This window comes from Oryza glaberrima, chromosome 4 (assembly GCF_000147395.1).
Source record: "Oryza glaberrima chromosome 4, OglaRS2, whole genome shotgun sequence".
In the NCBI taxonomy this organism is placed as follows: Eukaryota; Viridiplantae; Streptophyta; class Magnoliopsida; order Poales; family Poaceae; genus Oryza; species Oryza glaberrima.
The window spans coordinates 1,225,580-1,246,950 of NC_068329.1; the positions used below are offsets into that span (position 1 = coordinate 1,225,580).

At 41.2% G+C, this 21,371-nt stretch overlaps 2 protein-coding genes across 2 annotated transcripts; one reads left to right on the forward strand and one right to left on the reverse strand.

Annotated features, from left to right (window-relative positions):
* Positions 1-3,057: 3,057 nt before the first annotated feature.
* Positions 3,058-6,683, forward strand: LOC127771506 (pyruvate dehydrogenase E1 component subunit alpha-3, chloroplastic). The gene is made up of 3 exons (XM_052297427.1): positions 3,058-3,449; positions 4,157-4,943; positions 6,072-6,683. Exons 1-3 carry the CDS (start codon positions 3,237-3,239, stop codon positions 6,347-6,349), a joined length of 1,278 nt encoding a protein of 425 aa, XP_052153387.1. The 5' UTR covers positions 3,058-3,236; the 3' UTR covers positions 6,350-6,683.
* A 5,003-nt stretch (positions 6,684-11,686) lies between these two features.
* LOC127770659 (uncharacterized) lies at positions 11,687-15,112 on the reverse strand. Its single transcript, XM_052296456.1, has 6 exons — positions 14,245-15,112; positions 13,971-14,145; positions 13,466-13,648; positions 13,291-13,374; positions 12,594-12,675; positions 11,687-12,509 (listed from the first exon to the last, which is right to left on the reverse strand). The coding sequence occupies exons 1-6, from the start codon at positions 14,499-14,501 to the stop codon at positions 12,070-12,072; spliced, it is 1,221 nt and encodes a 406-aa protein (XP_052152416.1). The 5' UTR covers positions 14,502-15,112; the 3' UTR covers positions 11,687-12,069.
* Between the last annotated feature and the right edge of the window lie 6,259 nt (positions 15,113-21,371).

Here is a 21,371-nt window from a genome sequence, read left to right on the forward strand (position 1 = left end):
CGATTTTTCTATGTTGTACCTTCGTACTATATCATGAGCTTTAAATTTTATGTTTTAGTAGAATTCTTCTTATATCTTAAAATAAAACTATTTTAGCTATTCAAGGACAGAAGGTGATTTTTAAGAAAACAGTTGATTGGTGCTATGTGCAGTGCTACAACTATAATCATAACAAAAGCATTGAATTATAAACATTGGTTTAAGAGGTTAAGATGATAAGATCGAGGGGTGGTTTTTTCATGTTGTAGGGGCGCCATACTACATTATGAGCTTAAAATTTCATCTTATATGAAGATATTGTTTTTACATGTAGAATTTTTTTAGCTATTCAAGGAAAGAAGAAGTTGCTTTCACGACTTCTTCCAAGAAAAAGTTGTTTGTGTACTAGGTGGTGTAGTGTTACAACCATAAGCATAACAAAATAATGGAATTATCAACCTACCAATGTAAGTGGTTTTCTTCCTCATAGATGCATTAACTCTTTGGAAAACACATACAACATTAATCAAGTAGTAGTATTATAAAACAAGCTCAATTTACACTATCTATTCACTATCTACCCACATTGTAAGTACTAATGTAAACAGAGATAGTATAAATTGGGCTATTATTTTACTCAAGTAGATATACATATCAACATAAATACTGCTTAACACGTTAAATCAATTTGAGAAAATCATATTGTCTTCGAGCATACTCTAGCTATTCACATGATAGAATTACATCTAAATTTATCAAATACACATTAATTTTATAACTGACATAACAATACAATAAAACTGTCATTTTATTTAAGACCTTAATTGACTGCATCAAATGAGCAATCAAGTATGCCTTGAGAATTTCTTTTTTAAAGACAAAGCAGGACCTATACCAACATTCATTGAAGAGATCAAAAATTTTTGCTAATTAGAGGGAAGTCTACCTTAGACTTCAAACTCCTTATGTTTGCAATATAGCTACCAATTAAGAAAAACCCACATGACTGAAAACACTACATATGTTACATATGTTATTCTTGGCTTTTACACATTTGGGTTTTAATGTACTTGAAATAAACCAAAAGTGCCTTATTTTTTTTCTTTTTTTTTTGGCCCAAACCTCTTCTCAGTCAATTTCACAGTCAAATTTGTTGGCCTACCCACGGAAGGACGATGGATAGACTAAGTCCATACGAGGCTCCTAGCATATATGCAAAACTAATGAAACAAGATTAGATGCCTTGAAATTATCTTAGCGCATTATTAATTGTTAACTTTTGCATGATGTTACTCACTACTCTAATAGACATGAACAAATATTTAATAGTTCTATATTAGAAAAATAAAAATAAAATAAAAAGATATATATGTTAGCTTTTCCATAATGTTTCTCACTACTCTAATTGATGTGGACAAACATTTAATTGTTCTTTGTATCAAAAGAAAACAAGAATAAAATAAAAAGATATGTCCTTATATTATATTATATTATATTATATTATATTATATTATATTATATTATATTATATGCTAACACGAAATCTTTTGTTTGCTGCTTGAAAATTAACGTTTGAACTTTCAACTCAATAGCTTAAAAATATTTTACCTAAAAGACTACAATATATAACTTAAGGTTTTTAAAACTTCCACATGAGAACTCCTAGATATTTTTTTTTTGCATGAACAGCAGAGCCAGCCCCTGAGCTGGTCAGGTGGCTACTAGGACTCTGTTGTAATGCTTCACTGTGGATTATCAAGAAACCCATAAAAAGTTGTCGTCAACTTATAATATTCTTTTATCACCCAGGCTGAACAATACCAGTGGCTTCGTCATTGATTATTTTCTCCATAAAATTGTAATGTCCGCTGAAAAGACAATGTTAAAATCATTAAAGTAGTAAACAATGAATATTTGTAATACGGTCACTACTCACTATTGGTTTTCTAACATATTTTCCCCATAAATTTTAACAGTACCTTAAAGAAACTACTATATCAAATGCGAAAAATGCAGTTTTTTTTCTACAAGTATAATGGTAACGGTATAATAAAAATGGATGATATGTGTATGTGAGCTTTCAATGGAAATATAGTGAGATCCGTGATGTGCTTTTAGTTTTCATCTCTTAGAACATGTGGTAAGGAGCATATTCATATTCGTGAGGTGTAAATGTTATGTTATGTGTGTAGTAGTGTGTGCGCATGTACATTGTCTGTTGTGTAATCAGAAAAAAAAAACTTTACTCTTATATATTTGCGAAAGATATAATTTTCTCGTCGACAAATAATGTCAGTCAATTGCCATGTTAATAGTTTCGGAAATTTCTATGTGGCTTTGGAAGAAGAACAAGAAGACGCATAATCAACAACAGGGTTTACATTGATCGTTGCTGGCTTGTGTGAGAAAATATGTATTGTAAACCATATATGTAGTGAAAATCTGAAAATTACCGTTGGATAAAAATAGACGTACAATAATGCTCCCATTAGATGGCCTAATCAACCAAAGAAAAAAAATCAAATTTTAAATTTTCAAACTTGATTTTGAGATATTTTCAACATAGTTTCTTTTTAACACTAGCTTTTAAGTCACAAGAAACACGTATAAAAGTTTTACCTACAAATTCATTTTTATTTTCTAATAAATCGTTTTGGTTTATTAAGGAAAAAGTCAAACGATGGGACCGTAAACTTTTTTTTCATGTGATGAAGTTGATAAATCTCACATCTAATAAATACTCCTCCAGTTTCATTTTAATTGACGTTTTGGACAATAACACGGTGTACCAGATATATCTTTGATCTTATTTTTCTATTATAATATATACAATATATAAATGCATGTTTACTTTTATTATAGTACTTTGAAAGATAAATTTATATATGCTGTTCTAGTTTCTTTAAACTAAATATTTTTAAAGTTGTTGATGGTTAAATTTATAAAAGTTTGATCTCAACCTTATTCGAAACTTTACTACAGGGAGTAGGTAGTTACCACCGTATATTTTCCCGGTTTGGGTTAGGCCATCCATCCTCCATCCCTGGGCGCTTGCTGGGCCTCGGCGGATCCCCCGAAGCAGCCGCCGCAACAACGAGAGAAAGGCAACAAATCAATCTATTCCCCCATCTTCCTCGTTCTCTCCGCCTCCTCCCCACTCTCCATTTATACTCCTCTTCTCCTCCTCTCCATCGCCGCATTGCTCGCCACCCCGACGACGACGACGACGGCGACGGCGGAGGAGTAGAGACAGAGAGATGGCCGCCGCGTCCTCCTTCACCGCCGCCGCCAAGTTCTTGGCGCCGGTGGCCGCGAGATCCGCCGGGGACTACAAGCCGCCGCTCCCGCTCCCGGCCTCCGCCTCCCTCAGGCCCGGGAGGAAGCCCGCGCCCCGCCTCCGCACCGCGCTCGCCGTCTCCTCCGACGTGCTCCCCGGGAACAAGGCCGCCCCCGCCGCCGCCGCCCACTCCGTACGAACCAAATCCCACATCTCTTCTTGCTTCTTCTCTCCCTCTCTGAAATGATCCCAAAATATATATATATATATATATATATATATATACATATATATGTCCAATCTTGCGGGGCGCCGCCGCAGTTTAGCTACTTGAGATGTGGTAAAATTTCCGATCCTGGGTGTTCCGGTTTGTAGATTCGTCGTCATTCCTGAGGTGGTTTAATTCTAGAACATAGTTAAGATTACACGCGCTGCTTGGAATTTTTTTTATGCTAGGCTACTTTACTGAATCTCATGTTGAGCAGCTAGTTCTCAGTACTAAAAATGGCACTTTCTTTTAGTTAGATCGAAAGTGTTCCGGAAAGCTGCCCTCTTGGCGACTTCCTTATTGTGACTGTCCAACCTTTTAAGCGGTTTTGTATTCTCGATTGAGATTCTTTAGTGCAAATAAGAGGTCACCAACAAGCAACTAGAATTCATTGTTTGCCACGAATTTGGTGATGCAATTTACTACTAAACCTGATGGAATCTGGAAATGCAAAGTTTAAAGGGAAGGATCCGTCCTTGCAATTTCAGAACTGGAGAATGTTGCCTCACTTCTTGAAATGCAGCTTGCAATTTTGTAGCCACTGTGGTGCTTCGATAGGGAAAACTCATCTTGTCTGCTGTTACAAGTGTTAATAGTAGCCTTCTTGATTCATATCGTTTCATTTTCCACAGGCTGTCACGCGGGAAGAGGCTTTGGAGCTGTACGAGGACATGGTTCTTGGCCGTATTTTCGAGGATATGTGCGCGCAAATGTACTACCGTGGCAAGATGTTTGGTTTTGTCCATTTATACAATGGGCAAGAAGCTGTCTCCACTGGCTTCATCAAGCTGCTCAACCAAGCTGACTGTGTTGTCAGCACATACCGTGACCACGTCCATGCCCTATCCAAGGGTGTCCCTGCACGTTCTGTCATGGCTGAGCTTTTCGGTAAGGCCACTGGCTGCTGCCGTGGACAAGGTGGTTCTATGCACATGTTCTCTGAACCCCACAACCTCCTTGGAGGTTTTGCCTTCATCGGAGAGGGCATCCCTGTTGCTACTGGTGCTGCCTTTGCTGCTAAATACCGCCATGAGGTGCTCAAGCAGTCTAGCCCTGATGGACTTGATGTAACCCTGGCATTCTTTGGTGATGGTACCTGTAACAATGGCCAATTCTTTGAGTGCCTGAACATGGCTCAGCTTTGGAAGCTTCCTATTGTGTTTGTTGTGGAGAACAATCTATGGGCAATTGGGATGTCGCATCTTAGGGCTACTTCAGACCCAGAGATTTATAAGAAGGGTCCAGCGTTTGGAATGCCCGGCGTGCATGTTGATGGGATGGATGTCCTGAAGGTCAGGGAGGTGGCTAAGGAGGCCATTGAGAGGGCAAGGAGAGGTGAAGGACCGACTCTTGTGGAGTGTGAGACTTACCGGTTCAGAGGACATTCTCTTGCTGATCCAGATGAGCTCAGGAAGCCTGGTAAGGGTCACCTTCCTTGTTCATTTTTTAGTTCAATGGTGTCTACTAGGCTAACTAAACAGAGAAATGGAAACTATAAGGAAAATATTCAGGCACTTAGGTTTCTAATATTTTTAATACCGTTTTGTTTCGTGTCTGAGTTAGTACAATACACTTCACAAACTTTGTACTAATTCACCACATAATTTCCCTCAGGCAAGGTCCTCTGATCCTGTTTAGTGACGTCGTAATTTTATAACTATCTAGAATTTTTGATCTGCTTATATCACTGAAGGAGTACTTATATCCTTATTTCAATGAAGGAGTGTTAATAAGATTTCTGCATGTACATGCAAAAATTTTGCTTCCAAATTTAGTATATCCTGTTTCATCAGATCAGTATACGCATGATCTTCTTTGCTGATGAATAACTAATAGGGTTATTTGATACTTAATGAAAATTTATTAAAATTAGTTATTGCTATAGAATAGTCTGGTGGAATGTTTGTATTTTTATGCCAATTGAACTATTGAACAAAAAGAAATTCTCGAAGTCTGTAGCTTTTGTTCTTATCGTCATCCCAGTCATCTTATCTGACATGTCAACATCCTGACAGTTATTGCTAGATTGTTTGGTAGTTACTTCATAGGACATTTGGCACCCCTTTTTTCAACTATCATTTTGACAATGAAAAACATCAGTTTTTGGGAGAAACAAAGAGTTGTTGATTAATAGGATCTCATGAGTCATCATTGTTTAAATGTGCTTGCAATACATACAATCATTAAGTAGGGTTGATATGTGAGTTGTGTCCTACATTTGTTAGTTTTTTTTGTCTACTTTGATCTTGAGTAAATATGCCCCTGTTTATATCTACCAATTCTGTTTGATTTTTGTAACCTCACTGATATTCTTCATGATCTATCTTTTTTGTTTGGCTGTGTATATTCGTCATATTTAGTTTTATACTTTGATTCATAGCCACTGTAACTCATGATGTTTTTTTATTGGTCTATATCCGAAACTATATTCTCATTATTCATTTTATGGTTTGTATCATCACACAGTTATTGAATCCTTAAGTCAGCTGTACAGTTTATTTCCTCCTAATTTGCTCTGACTAAATCGTCTTATGACATTGTGCACAGATGAGAAATCTCATTACGCCGCAAGGGACCCCATTACAGCCTTGAAGAAGTACATCATCGAACAGAACCTTGCAACTGAATCCGAGCTGAAGAGCATCGAGAAAAAGATCGATGATGTTGTTGAAGAGGCCGTGGAGTTCGCTGACGCAAGCCCGCTCCCTCCCCGGAGCCAGCTTCTGGAAAATGTGTTCTCAGATCCCAAGGGCTTTGGAATTGGCCCTGACGGGAAGTACCGGTGTGAGGATCCCTTGTTCACGCAAGGCACGGCCCAAGTCTGAGAGGCTCAACGAGCACGCTTATCAGTTATTATGTCATGCTTTTTCTTGTATCTCTCTAGCTCTACCCTATCCCAGTTTTTGTCGAACCCATCGTCGTGTTAAGCGTAATGTAAGCACAACCTACTTCTTCATTTGTTTCATTCTTAGACCTCCCATATCAATATGCTCAACTGCTGCCCCAGTTTTTGCTCAGTGTGTTCGATTTGCTCTTCAGTAGTTCTATTGGTTTCAGAACAGCTGGGCCTGTAATCACTCACTCCTATGTCTGGACATGCAAAGATACTTCTGGTTTAGAGTTTCAGCTGAGTTACAGTGATTAGTTTCCTGCCTGTTATACTATATCTACAAACATCATGATGGAATGTGAGACAATATCTGCTGTCCTTGTTTTACTTTTGGCTAAACCATGGACATTGTCCCAGTCAAAAAGGTACTCCCTCCATATTTTTTTGTTGGTTAGCTAAAAAATGAACTAACCAACGTCATACATTTGTGCAAGGAGGTAGTATGAAATTTAGTATTTGCAAATGTTATAGTCTCATAAGGAAGGGCAGGTAATGGTTAGCGGAACTTACCAATAAAAAATATCAAATAAAGGTTTGAAAATTTGATCAGTAAAGTTTCTTTTTTATATATAAAAAAATGAATTTATATCCCTCTCTGTACCATAACCAGTACCATTAGACTACATGTCCTTTTGCAATTGAAGATTACAAAGAAAGTCTTATGTGCCAAAGGATCCTCTTTGAAACCCAAGTCATGGTTTACATTAGTTCTGGCTAGAGTTAAGATTTACCAAACGTTCTAACGATTTTCTTCCGTTCTTGGCTAGGGACTTGCATTCTGCCTGTAAAACCGACCCTGAGACCGTGTGTGTTCGGCTAGATGCCGCGCTCGAATAGAGCTGTGGCTTACCATCTCCAATTGTAGGACAACTCGACTCGTATGGATGAAAATGACTTGTGTACGGAGAAAACTGCCTCTACCACATTATTTTTATATTCTTTTATTTTGAAACAGAAACGAATGTGCAAGAAACAAAAAAATAAATATTATTGAATACAGATATGGGATGAATACGAAGCGGAATGAATACTTTCACGGATATTTGTTGGACCATAAAAACCCCTTACGAGGCTTCCGAAATCAACCGAGAGATAAAAGTTCGTTTAAATTTTAACAACTCTATATACATATAGAGGTATTGTATGGAGATATATAAACTAATAGTATCATTTGGTTTTATTACAATAAAGATACACAGTTACACTAGGCACCATAAAAAGCTCCAACATTAATAAGAAATATCAGGCCATTATAAACATATCATATTTGTTGACGTCGAATCACGCCATCACACCTTGAGCATGTTATGTGCAACCTGCTGTTAACAACTAAATTTGGTAACATCTGTGTCAGGAAAGAGGATTTGATCAAAGCGGAGTCGGAGGAGGAGATCGGGTTCGAAAGCAGAGTAGGAATCGGCTGGAGTCCAGATCGGCTACGGTTAGGATCGGCTGGGTCTGAGTCGGGCTAAATAAGCCGATACAACCGATTCCGACAATACGACTTGTACGCGACATCGGGTTTAAGTTAATGTACTTCAAGATGATTGCCACGCACGGATAAAGTCCTGGGAAGGCAATTGTATCTATTAATTAGGATGTTTTATGTGAATTCCTTATAGATAAATGTGGGCAAAAGTCCGCCGCAAAGACTTATGGTATCTTAGAGTTTGTTAGAGATAATAGTCGTGTCCGGTATGGGCATATCTTGTAATTCTCGGGTATAAATAGACCCCGAGCCCTATGTAATTTTTTAACACACACGTTCAATACAATCTCGGCGCATCGCCACCCTTTTTGCTTTAGTTTTGTTTCGACGAGTTCTTGCTTTCGGGTTGAGCTGCATCGGTTTCGATCTTCAACAAGAGGTAAAATTCGTTATGACGGACTGCATTCTTAGGATTAGTACTTCCATCTTCATGACACTCTAATATTGTTCATGTAATTCGTCGAGCTGTCATATATCTTACATAATCTCTAGCAATATCGCCACCTAATCTACTATCGGCCAATATCTGTATGCAGAAGGCAGCCGATTAGGTTAGATCTTGACGTTGATCTAGATTATATAAGATATCTACCATTTTACGAAACTTCTAGCGGCTTGATTGTCTAGATATCGTTCTTCTTTTCATACTTAATGCTGCATCAGTTGAGTTTGATCTATTAAGTTGTGCTTAGAATATCGATCTCTAGCTTGCCTTCTAGTTGCCGATTAGAATAGCATCGGAGTTTCAGTCGATCGTATCTGATTTAGCTATATTTATTCTATATGCCTCATTGATACGTTAAATTTGCCCTTTATATCAAGATATTGCTGTATCTAAATATGTTAGGCCTTTGTTTGATATATTATTCTTGCTTTAATATCCTGACATAGAGTAGTATCGGAGTATTAGCCGATACATGATAGATCTACCTGATCGGCTACGCTATAAACATATATAGTCCTGTTATTGATATATATTTCGATCTAAGTGATTTATACTGTCTCGGCATGATGACCGATCTATCCCAATCACTTGATTTAAGTATACATCGATATAAGGAGTATATATCGTTAATATCTACAACCAATCGAGTAGATTTAGTTCTTCTTTACTTATTCATGACTGCCGATCGATACACAGATGACATCGGCCCAAAGATAAATGATATGTCATTGGCATCTAGCCGATCGGCTATCATTTATAGATTTAACCACGGTTCCTTTGCTTCTATTTCTTGTTGATTACAGGATCAAATCAGCTGGCACGCTAATACATCCGAAGGCGAGCTTTGGACCTGCACTGGAGTTAAGCAGATCTCCCAGGCCACATGTTTTCTGTCAACACCCGCAGTGGTACCCGGATACACGCCGCCATAGGGAGTGGTAGATGCCGCTGAATGAACATATAGGAGGGACCCCGTCAGGGTGAACGCGCGTCGTTTTGTCCTAGGCTCGGTAGGCCAGCTAGGACGTCCTCTAATACTGCAGAGATGAGAGACAACGAGCAATTGTGGAATTGGAGGAGAATAGACACAGGGACAGGTAGCAAAAAGGAGTGATATGTAGAATATAGAGGATAGGGGTAATAGATTGATTTTGATGATTAATTGGTGGTTGTTTCAATCGGCCTTGACCCTCTATATTTATAGCAAGGATGGTCTTGCGTCTACAGAACTCTTTGCATGTTCTATTAGGTTTTTTTTGGAAATTTTACAATCAAGGACACCTCGGATCAATGAAAGAAACATGGGGAAACTCTACTTGAATTCGGACTTTGTGCTGAATGTCTAACCGTTCAGACACCTGAGTCTGATCGGCCATACAATGGCGGTTAGATCAGTCTTCGTGGGAAAGCTTCGATTTTTTTTTAAATTTGGTTTGAACTTGCTATACGTGTAAATTATTGCCAAATTTGAGTGTCAACAATATTATTGTGATAGTAGATAATATTAAGGATTTATGTTAAGTAAAATATAGAAATTATAAATACCAAAGACTCTTTAGTTTTTACTACCATGAATCTCTAGCTTTAGTTTTGATAAAATTAAATCATTTTTAAATTTGATATTAACAAATACAAAGTTGCACCCATCTTGAAATCCTAATTTATTAATTTATATTATTGTTTAAACACGGTATAGACACATGTGCCTATACACATATGCACACTCACCACTATGAATGTCCATACGGATACCGTACCCATATGAGTACCTTTGAAGACTAGCCTAGCATATCTTGAGATTGACGAAGTTACCATAGATACTTCGTTGTCGACGGATACATCGTCTAACACTAATACTGAAATAATTTATAAGCTAATTCTAAAATAGAATGAAAACAAATATACAAGTGCATGACACATAGATTTACGGTTAAATACCATTTCTAAAATAAAAACTTTGACAAATGAGTTAGGACTAGAGGTACCTAGTCTAGGTCTTTGTTTGCTATACGCTATGCAAGGAGACACTAACATATTGCTGTGGTCAGTCAAAAACTATATGATACATTTTTCAACCTGATACAGCTATGCACAGGGACTCCTCGCGTGCATATGGAAAGAGAGAGGAGCCATCAACAATATTGCATCTATAACATTCTAATTTTGTTATGCCTCTTTGCAACCCAAATTTGACTTAGTTCCCAATTTCCCATCCATGCCGTGATACATCGCAGCGAGCTATTCTGGTCAGTTTTCAGCAAAGGTTGGTCTGCAATTTTGGGGGAATTCCAGCTGTGCGTCCAATGGACGATGCAACTTCCCAGTGACCATTAAACTAGGTCATGCTGAAAGCAATCCTCTTTTGATACCTTCTCAGAAGCTACACAACAAAGACAGGCGTACCAGCTTAGTTTTCTGTGCTTCCCAAGTTAGATGTTTACAGGGTTTACAATCCCGATCGGTTTTTAGCAAAAAACCGATCGGTTCTTATGAAACCGCTAGGGTCCGGTTTGCTAAAATCAAGCCTGTTTATTTATTTGTTTTTGGAGTTGATCGAAAGTCATCAGTTTTTTTTGCGGAAATCAAGCCGGTTTATCTTGTTTTTTATGGAGTTGATCGAAAGTCGTCGGTTTTGTTTGCGGTCGGTTTTCAGTAAACCAACATGACCGGGTCTCAGCTCGAAATCTATGTGAACCTGGCTGTTACTGTCAATCTTCTCTCTGAAGTTAGCTGTTAGTGTCAATCTTCAGCTGTGCTGAATTAATCAATGACCCCTGAATTAAAGTTTGATTGCCGTATTAAAAGTGCAGGCCTTACTTAGACCACTACTGTTGCCTAACATCCATTTTTTTAGGTAGTAATGACATGTCCTTTTTCACTTGGAGAAAGCACATTGGCTAGTGGAGAATTGATGCCTTCTGAAAAAGCAGTTCAATATTGTGAGAAGCAAGAATGACTAGGTGTTAATAGAAAAGATAAAGAGAGGACAAGAAAAGCAAATGGAATGAAAGAAGGAAAAAAATAAAGGAAGAGGGCATGACACACGCTAAGTATAAGCAGTCACATGAATCCTGCGTATACAATACCCATTTGCTAGTAATAAAAGTATAAATGGGTGATTTTGTCTCGGGGAAGTATAGTAAATCTCCAAAAAGGGGTCAATTTTCATGTTGATAGAATCAACATGTTCAGCTGAGATAATTTGACAAATCCAATGGAGATGGACAATCCAATTGAAAGCAGATTTCTCTGAAAAATATTCAACAAGAATTTCACCATGCATGTCACCACCACCCATAGGAGAAAACAATAAATGTTTGCGACGACGAGAGCGAGAATTCTTGTAACAAACAATAGCACTATATTTTATAGCACCTCAAATTTGAGCGTTAATACATTGTACACCATACAACCGGTTTTTTGGTCTCAAAATCCCAGCTTAGCTAGTTCTAATCCTCAGAAACTGCAGTAACAGCAGTATGCCCCTAGTCTGCTAAACGAACACTCCTTTTTGTCTCGAACTAGATCTTTTCATGAACTGATCTAACATGGACAAACCAACCCAGAATATGCAACAATGGCACTATCTGAACTGCAAAAAAGGCTTGATCTGCATCATCTGCTGTATTGGACTATTGGTACGATGACAGCTTTGCGGGCGACCTTTTGTACCTTCTGTTGAAAAATGATAAGCGAAGAATTGTTCATTAGGACTTTAACTTCATCTCCTTCCTGGTCCTGCAAACCTCCTCGCCGTACCAAATATGAGAGCCTTTGTTAACAGTCCATGGTCAAACGTGCATGCCAGGGCAACTGCGCCACCTACAAGGATGACTTTGGGTATATTGCCTGTCCAGTGCTTTGGTTTCTCAGCTTCAGCGTTGTTGGTTGAACTGGCCTCTGTCTTGTCCTCTGCAGTGATGAGCTCATCAGGATCAACCTTGGTGTTGACATGTGCCATGGCAGCGCATTTTGAAAGGGGCTCGCCAGCAGTCCTTGCTATTTGGTATGCCCTCAAGCCAGGCTCAATCCTTTTGACGCAGCCCCACATCCCCTGCCGAACACCGAGCTTTGCAATTTCCCTTGGAATCCCCATTTCCTCATGATGGAACAGGAGCACCTCACATGCGGTCATTGAGCCATCACCGTTTCTTGATTCGACTGATAAAAAGAACAAGTGTTAGATTCATTGGCCTCACAAAATGTGTCATCCCGCAAAATGGAGCGATGGAACTGCAAAATTACCTGGACGGATGCACCAACTAGAGTAGTACACGTCCACACGACGAGGTTTGTTGCATCTTGGAACAGAGGGGCGAGGCACACCCTGAAAAATTATGACAAAAGTTCAATAACCTAATTCGCGCATATACGGTTAAATATTTAAACATACAACTGCTATATGTAGCTATAGATGACCAGGATGCAGCAAGTATTCTTAGCACTACCAGAGGTAAAAAGGGCAAATGTAACTTCTCTTAGACTCATTCTGGAATCCACAAAAGAACAAAAAGCATGCCATTATCATGAGCAACTCTACAGGCATGGCCTTGTCGGCAAACATAGGAATTTGAAAAGGACCTCATAACAGCTAATAATGCCTTTACTCACAGGACAAGCATCTCAGCCATTGTGTGGAATGGCCTGAGAATATAGTATTACCTAGACTGCAAGGTTGAAAACACATGATAAGTTTGGTTATCCGGACCTAAATAGTTGGTGGTTCAGAGAATTCATGCCTACTGCGTGCTGTAAACAAACAAAAACGGAGTTTTTTTTTTCCCTTATGCAATAGGATGATAATGCAGTATGCAACAAAATTTCCAGCTAAACAGTTGCTTGAAAGGAACTATGAGAATTGTAAAAGCAATTACAGGAACTTATCTAGGAGCATTAAATAACTTGCTAATAGAAAAAAAAAGCAGATTGTTTCATTCTATACCTTTGTTACACAGTAATATGTCTTTCCAGATGCCCATATCCTGCGACCGATAATGTACTCCCTGTCACTGCAGAAGAACGGGAACTGCACAGCCAAGGCATATAGTATAAGCAAAAGATATAGTTTGCTGGTGCTCTGTACAAAGAATACCAGAGATATCATACGAAAAGCTCACCTTCCTGACCCACCGGAGAACCATCGTTCCAGTCTTTGTGCACTCCTCCAACGTCTCGTGCTGAAGAAGCATGTCGTCCCAAGTGTTCTTAATCCGGAACTCATCATCCCAGAAGAAATCCCTGACAACTTCTGGCGATGCATCCTCAAAGATAGTGCTACTGCGGTATTGAGGCGGGCCACCCTAGAACAAAACAAACCACATAAACTCTTTAATTCTAACGAATTAGGACTTAATGACCAGATATTTTCAACTATGAACTTTATAATTTTATCATCTACCGTATTTCTTAGTAATTCAATACTAACACGGCAACAACAAACTTGAGAGAGAGTTCGGCCGGTGCTCCCCAACAAACACACAATCCCCTAAACCCGAATTTCTCGATTGTAGAATCAACAAATATTCCTCCATGTATGTACTAGTAAGTACCCATCGAATTGAGTTCACGCCGCTGCGGCGAGATATCGATTGAATTGAATGTTCACACCGGACTAAGTAGTACCTCAGGATCTCTCCTCCATGCTTGGTAGCGCATCGTGGGCAGCGTCTTGTCCATCATGTGAATCCACGACGGCCCGCCGTCCTTCTCCTCGACAAGGCGGCGGAGGTGCATCAAATCTCCGGTGTCGACGGCCAATCCCTCATCCTCCACTGGCGTGGCGGCGGCAACCGCAGTTCTGCACCCACCCACCACAGTATCAGTAAACAAAGCAGACGTCCACTCGAATTCACCCAATCGAGGCTAATTTGATTTCTGAAACACCACAAACCCTCACCTAGGAACGACGGCTACTAGCTCGTTGTTGCGGCAGGAGTCGTCGGCGGTGGCACGCGGCGGCGGAAGGGCGGGGGTCTCCGGCGGCGCCTCCCCGACGACGGCGAGGGCCCAGCGCGGGCGCCACGCCCAGCCGATGATTAGGCCGACGAGGGCGGCGAGCCAGAGCGGCGCGGCGAGGGAGGCGAGCTCGAGGGCGACGCCGCCGAGGGTCGGCTGGCGGAAGACCCCCAGGAGCAGATCGAGCAACGCCGACATCTCGCTTCTATTTTTCTTTTTTTTTTTCTTTTTTGAACTAATCACACACACGCCTCAGGATTAGAGGAGGAAGGAATTAATCAAGGAGGAAGAAAGGATCCGATTTATCCTCGTCGTCGTCCGCCCAAATTCTGAATCCTGAATACAACTAGTACAAGAGCAGCAGCAGCAATCTGAAAATCCTCCTTCTGGTGATGCAATCTGAGAAGAATTTGTCTCTATGGAATCCAAGACGCGGAAGAGTAGAGGTTTTTGGGCCTAGATGATGATGAAATCAGTGTGTGTCTATTGGCACCAAAATCTCTCTCTGGCGCTCATGGCGTCTGCTTTTGCTCGCGGAAAAGAGGGGGCCTCTCGCTGGGAGCTCACTGGACCACTATAAGCAAACGCAACGCAACAACAAACACAAACACCAAGCGATCGAGAGGAGGGGAAAAAATCAGGGAAGAATCCAAAACGGGGGAGGCGAGTAATGTGCGGTGGAGAAGCGTCTGCGTGGGGGATAAGGAGGCTCCCCTCTCCTCCCACTCCCAGCCACCGATCGATTCCGATGGATTTGATTTGATGGAGAAGAAGAAGACAATGGAGAATTGGAGATGGAGGAGGATATGCCGGGGGATCACCGAGGTGGGCGGGCGGTGATAAATACCGGGCCAAGCCGTGTGTTGGGTTGGGTCTGGCTCGTGTTTGTTGTGGTTGTGAGTTGTGACCGTGTGGGGTTAAGACGTAAGACGTGTGTGTGCGCGCTGACCGGGCGACCGGGGCACCGTCCACAAGGAAGGAAGGATACTGGAGGACGGTGTGTGTTTGTTGGTAATGGGTCACCACCATCGATCATCCATCACACTACTAGTACTACGATGGAGAATGTACGACGGCCACCGTCCGTCCATGGAATTGACCCGCACGCACACGCACACGCACACCCGCGTGCCGGCGTGGAACACGTATACTACCTCCGTCTTATATTACTTGTCTTTTTGAGTTTTTATTTGTCAATATTTGATCTCATTCGTCTTATTTAAAAAATTTTAGAATAATTATTTATTTTTCTTGTCATTTGCTTTATTGTCAAAAGTACTTTACATATGACTTATCTTTTTTTATATTTACACTAGTTTTTTAATTAAAACGAATGGTTAAACGTTACAAATAAAAAGTCAAAAACGTCACCTATTATAGGAGAGAGAGAGAGAACTATTATAGGGCCTTATTTATACTTGGGTTGAACGAGTCCTAGCTAGTAGTATCAGTCTGTGCATGTACAGCACGGCTGTTAAAACTTGGGAACTTCCTTCTTGCAGAGGTGTTGCATGACCGATGATGTATAATCAACAAACGACATTGGTGCCATAGGATTACGTTTTATTTGTGTACTCTTTATTTATCTTGGGTTAGCAGTCATTAGTTTATTTATTGTTGATGGTTGGTTTCGTCTTTTAAGGCTGTGTTCAGGATCCTAGCACACAAAACAATATTTGCATTAACACATAATTAATTAAATATTAGATTTTTTTTCCCTAAAATGGATTATTATGATTTTTTAAGCAACTTTCGTATATAAACTTTTTTTTAAAAAAAACATACCGTTTAGTAGTTTGAAAAGCATGCGCACGGAAAACAAGGGTGAGAAGTTGAGAACTCCCAGCAAAGAACGTAGCCTAAGTTTCTTTCAACTTCACTTATTTTAGTGTGAGATTGTAATAATTAGCTATAGCTCTTTGAGCAAAGGCCGGAATGCTCTATTCCATTATCTAAAAAGAGGATTACGTTTGATTTCATACTTACATAATACTCCCTCAAAGCTTGATTCATATTATAACTTTTTATTTGACTCTTTTTTTAAATTAAACTTATTTAACTCTGAACGAGAATGACTCCATAAAAATCGTGATAGACGAATCCTAGGCTACCTAATACTCCCTTCAAACTGATAATACTTGTCTTTTTAGACAAGAATGAGGTCAAACTTTAGAATCTTTAATTGTGAATCATTTTAAAAATATTTATCTTTTAAAGATGGTGACTACATGTATAGATTGGTCTTTAAAAGTACTTTAATAAAATCATATATTTGTTAACACTCTTATACATATTATAATAAAAAATAATGGTCAAAGTTGTTTTTTAAAGACCGTGCCCTTATTTAAAATGATAGTAAGTATTATCAACCCAAAGGGATCGTATATCGGAGTATATTTAGAGCAAGTTTAATAGTATAGCCAACTAATAACTCCAATTTATTTATAGCCAATCTAATAGCTCATTTATACAATAGGTACATACTACACTATTAATACTTGGTCCCACTAGTCATACACACATTGTGTCTTGGAGTCCGTGCTACAGCTGGCTACAAATCTGTAGCCCGCTGCTCTTCTCTCTCCTTATTTATCTTCTTAAAATATATTTGCAGCTGGCTTATAGCCTGCTATTGTACCTACTCTTGCAAAGAGAGATGCTATACATACAATTTTTCATGTACGACACTCGTACGATGTAACGTTTCCCAATGCAAGCCTGTGGCGTTTTTCAGTCATTTCCCGGCGATGCACCACACCATGTTCACCATCCGTTAATAATCGTATATGAATTGCACGTACAAGTCATATGCATACTATTTTCGATTTACAAAACACCCTAAAAAATTACTACCATGTAGGAATGTTAACGGCGTAAGTTTATAGTATGAACTAGAGATTACAGCGTAAGTACTGAAATTTGCACTAAGTTTTGAAAGCTACAATGTATTTTGTAAATTTAGTGTAAATGTATATTATTTATTGTTTAAAGAATGATTTTTTTTCTTTGAAAAATGTGGTGCCATAAATGGCAATATAGCTAGAGTAACAGATCAAGTCTATCTCATTATTTCATATTATAATTAATTGTCTCTTACAATATTGGCGAGGCAAACCATTTCAAAGGTATTTTTTATTTGCAGATTATAAAACATAGTATTTTAGGATAAGACTTTTGTATTTTATAATTTCAATAAAACTTTTATATTCTTACAATCCAAAAGTCAATACCAAGAAATCAAAAACAAAGTAAAAACTATATTAATTCAAAATTCATCTCTAAAATACATAACCGAAGCTGCCACTAAAGTTTTCTCCTTTTTATACACCACGCGTGTTTGGTTCTTGATTTCACTATCCCACCACCATTATTTAATGGAATCTTTACAACTCCAACTTTGTTTAAAAAAAGCCTACCGTCCACCCCAGCTGACGAAGACGAGATGAAGAAGAAGAGAAGAAGCACGTTTTGTTTCTTTTATTTGTGAAATTTGCGCGTGTGTTGAAATTGTGTGTTTCCTAAAAGGGGGCGAGTACAAGTCCAAATCACTCACACGCATATAATTTATTTAATATTTTAAAAAGTACTCCTACTTTGTGATCATCGGTACCAACATGGCGTGGAATTTTGCTGACCGCAGATACGTATACAGACATGGCTGTGTTCAGATATAAAGTTTGGATCCAAACTTCAGTCCTTTTCCATCATATCAACCTGTTATACACACACAACTTTTCACACACAACTTTTCAGTCATATCATTTTTAATTTTAACTAAAATCTAAACTTTGAATCCAACTAAACACAACCTAGCTAGCTTTAGCTTTTTCGTCCGTCCATTCGTCCAGCAGATGTGCTTAATTAATTAAGTTTAGCTGCCTGCAGCGTGTGAAAGTGAAATTTAGCAAAGCAATTAACTGTGGCCACAGTATGGGTGGCAGACTGGCAGTGAACGAGTACTACAGGTCTCTACACGAGCGTTCTTGTATGCATCCGTACGTTTTGTTAACATTAATAGAGTACCACAATTAATAATCAATTTTGATGTATTATTTTTTATATAGTGGAAATTTTATATCTTCTACATATATGTGAGACCTTAATTAATTTGTTGGCTCTGGGTTTTATTTTTAAGAAACATAGTATAAACGCAGACGCTTATAACGTGCACACACTCATCCTTATAAACACATACGCACACCCTATCCCTATGAGCATATCCGGAAAACTGGACCGGCATATATTTAGCACGCTATGTTATTTTTTAGCTCTGAATGGCTTCTTGAAAAACTTTTTCATCTTCAGCACTGCTTAGATAAACTTTTTCTAATTTATTTGTTAGCTTGACAATGTATAATATTTAACTAAAAAAATAAATGGACGGGGTAATCGGATAATCCGGCCCAATTCATCTGTTTCGAACGAGATGCACTGGCAATAATTCGTTTGTAAATAAAAAGTTAACGAGACAAAAAGATGATATTTTGTATCCTCTATGGTACTCCGCCCTATCAGAAGCATGTTTTATATCGTCCATATGTTACTTTTTTTTCTTTAGAACTTGCATATTTTACTGTTGTGTGCAGATTTCATTCTCTTTATTAGTAGCGTGTCATCTCAAGCTGGTTCTCAGCTTTATTACACTTTTACAGTGTACTATGTAAGGCTTCATTCCTTCTTGGAAAAAGTGCACCCAAGGTCCCTCAACTTGTCATCGAATTACAAAATCATCCCCCAACCATAAAACCGGATATCTAGCGTCCCCTAACTAACCAAAACATCCCTCAACCATAAAACCGGATATCTGGCGTCTCCTAACTAACCAAAACTGGTCATAATAGGTCCCTCGGTGGTTTTAACCCCGTTTTTGTCCTATGTGGCGGCTGACTCAGCGTGGGACTCACGTTGACCCCACATGTCAGGCTGCCACATCAGCACATACTCTATTTCCCCCTCTTCTCTCTCTGTCTCTGTGTTCTCTCCTTCCTTCCTCCCCCTCGCTCTCTGCTCTCGCACAAGCGGCAACGCGCGCGGCCGGCGACGGTGGCTCCCAAGTGGCGGCGCGCGGGCTCACCGGCCTCCCCGTCCCCCTAGTGCGATCGGCGATGGCGGCGTGCGGCTGCGTCCATCATGTGGAGATCGACTCGACGACGCCGCCATCAAGTCGTTGTCGTCGGGCGTTGGCGATGGCGGCGCGTGGCTGCGGCCAGCGGGGGAGGCGGAGGAGGTATAAGCGGACGCCCTCGCCCTCATCGTCGATGTCGACACCAATGAAGAGGTCCGCGCCGCTCACCAGTTCGCATGCCTCGTCGTCGTCGACGCTCGCCACTCCGGTCCGGCCGTGGCCCAGCGGACAAGCGACGAGAAGCCAGCGGCACGGTGCCCCCGCCGCAGACGAGCGACAAGAAGCCGGCGACGTGGCGCCCCCACCCGAAGCCGCCGACGACGATGAGGCCGAGCGGCGTGGAGTCGTCGGGGCCGCCGCTCCCCATCCCAGCCGCGCACGCCTACTGCTGCTGCGGCTGCTGCCTCTCCGCCACCGCGAACGCCCGCCGACGCTGCCTTGCCCTGCCGCTGCCCTCCCCTTCCCCGCCGCTCATTCCACGTCGGCCGTGCGACCCTCTTCGCCACTCCTTCTCCTCTCCGCCTCTCCTTCCCCGTCGGCCGCGCTGTCCCTCTTCCCTGCTGCATCGGTGACGCCGCCGCCGCCACCGCATCTGCCCTCCTCTCCGCCGCGCTCCTCCCTCACCAGCCGCCAGCCGTCTCACCCCGACGATGACGCACGGTCATGGCAATGGCGCCGGGCGGCACGTGGGGGAGGAGGGAAGGCAGACGACCACCGGTCCTCCCCGTGTGACGGCAGCCATCGGCGGCGCTCGCCTTCCTGTCCCGGTCTCTCGCACCGTCCTCGATTTGCTCCCCACCCCTTTCCCCGCCGACCGCCGTTCCCATCCCCCCCCCCGCCACTGCCGCCGCCCACCTCGCCGTCTCCACGCCCGACTTCGACGCCGCGGTGGGGGCACTCTTTGCGCGCCTCGGCGGCCGCGCGCACCGTGCGGTCGAGGAGGGTGGGGCCGCCGCACTCGCCTCCGACGAGGCCGACGCCGTGCTGTCACCGCCGTGTCGCCCGCCGCCATTCCTCTGCCTCATGGGCCTCGTGGGCGGCGGCCGGCGGAGGAGCCCGCGCGCCGCTCCTCCCCCCGTGCGCCGCTCCTCCCCCCACGTCGCCCGTCGCCGGCTGCTGCCGCCCTCCTCGCGCTGGCTGAGTTAGAGAAGGGAGAGAGAGAGATGAGGAAGGGAGAGAGAGGAGGGGAAGAGAGAGAAGGCTGATGTGGCAGCCTGACATGTGGGGCCCACGTGGGTCCCACGCTGAGTCAGCCGCCACATAGGATAAAACCGGGGTTAAAACCGCCGAGGGACCTATTATGACCGGTTTGGTTAGTTGGGGGATGCCGGATATCCGGTTTTGTGGTTGAGGGACGATTTTGTAATTCGATGATAAGTTGAGGGACCTTGGGTGCACTTTTTCCTTCTTTCTATGGATGGGCAGTTTGTAGGGCTTTTCTAGCTTTCGGCCCATAACTGGCCGAAACTATAGACCCAAACTGTTATTCACACTGGGCCAAGAAAGTTTGCTTTAGTGGGCCACTTGTATTAAAATTCCTTTGGTTGGGCTCAATGTACTCGGAAAAATAGAAAGGGTGATATATGGCTCACTAGTTGCTACCTTTTAATGATGATGACAATAATAATATAAGGTCTAAACTAAGTGTGTAATCGACTATTATTGTGCGTTTCAGTATCTACAATGGGAGCAGAGTTGCCACCAGGAAAAAATATATCATATTTTACACTTAGTTCTATCATATTTAGACTCCATTCGGTACTATTTGCTGAAAATTTTCCTCGTTTACCGTAGAGTTTTCCAAAATGCTAATCAATGTGTTCAACTTATACAAAATGAGTCTAGCCTTTATATTTTTCTGGTTGTATTCAAGATAGAAATGCTTAATTAAGTTAAGCAAGGAGTATAATTTAAATTAGTTCAAATGGGGGCCCATATGTGTG

Excerpts from the sequence above, each read along its gene's own strand:
- LOC127771506 (XM_052297427.1), top strand. The coding sequence starts at position 3,237 with ATGGCCGCCGCGTCCTCCTTCACCGCCGCCGCCAAGTTCTTGGCGCCG. Across the intron at positions 3,450-4,156 it reads CCGCCGCCGCCGCCCACTCC|GCTGTCACGCGGGAAGAGGC; the intron begins GTACGAACCAAA and ends CATTTTCCACAG. Across the intron at positions 4,944-6,071 it reads AGATGAGCTCAGGAAGCCTG|ATGAGAAATCTCATTACGCC; the intron begins GTAAGGGTCACC and ends CATTGTGCACAG.
- LOC127770659 (XM_052296456.1), bottom strand. The coding sequence starts at position 14,501 with ATGTCGGCGTTGCTCGATCTGCTCCTGGGGGTCTTCCGCCAGCCGACC. Across the intron at positions 14,146-14,244 it reads CTAGTAGCCGTCGTTCCTAG|AACTGCGGTTGCCGCCGCCA; the intron begins GTGAGGGTTTGT and ends GGGTGGGTGCAG. Across the intron at positions 12,510-12,593 it reads TAGTTGGTGCATCCGTCCAG|TCGAATCAAGAAACGGTGAT; the intron begins GTAATTTTGCAG and ends TCTTTTTATCAG.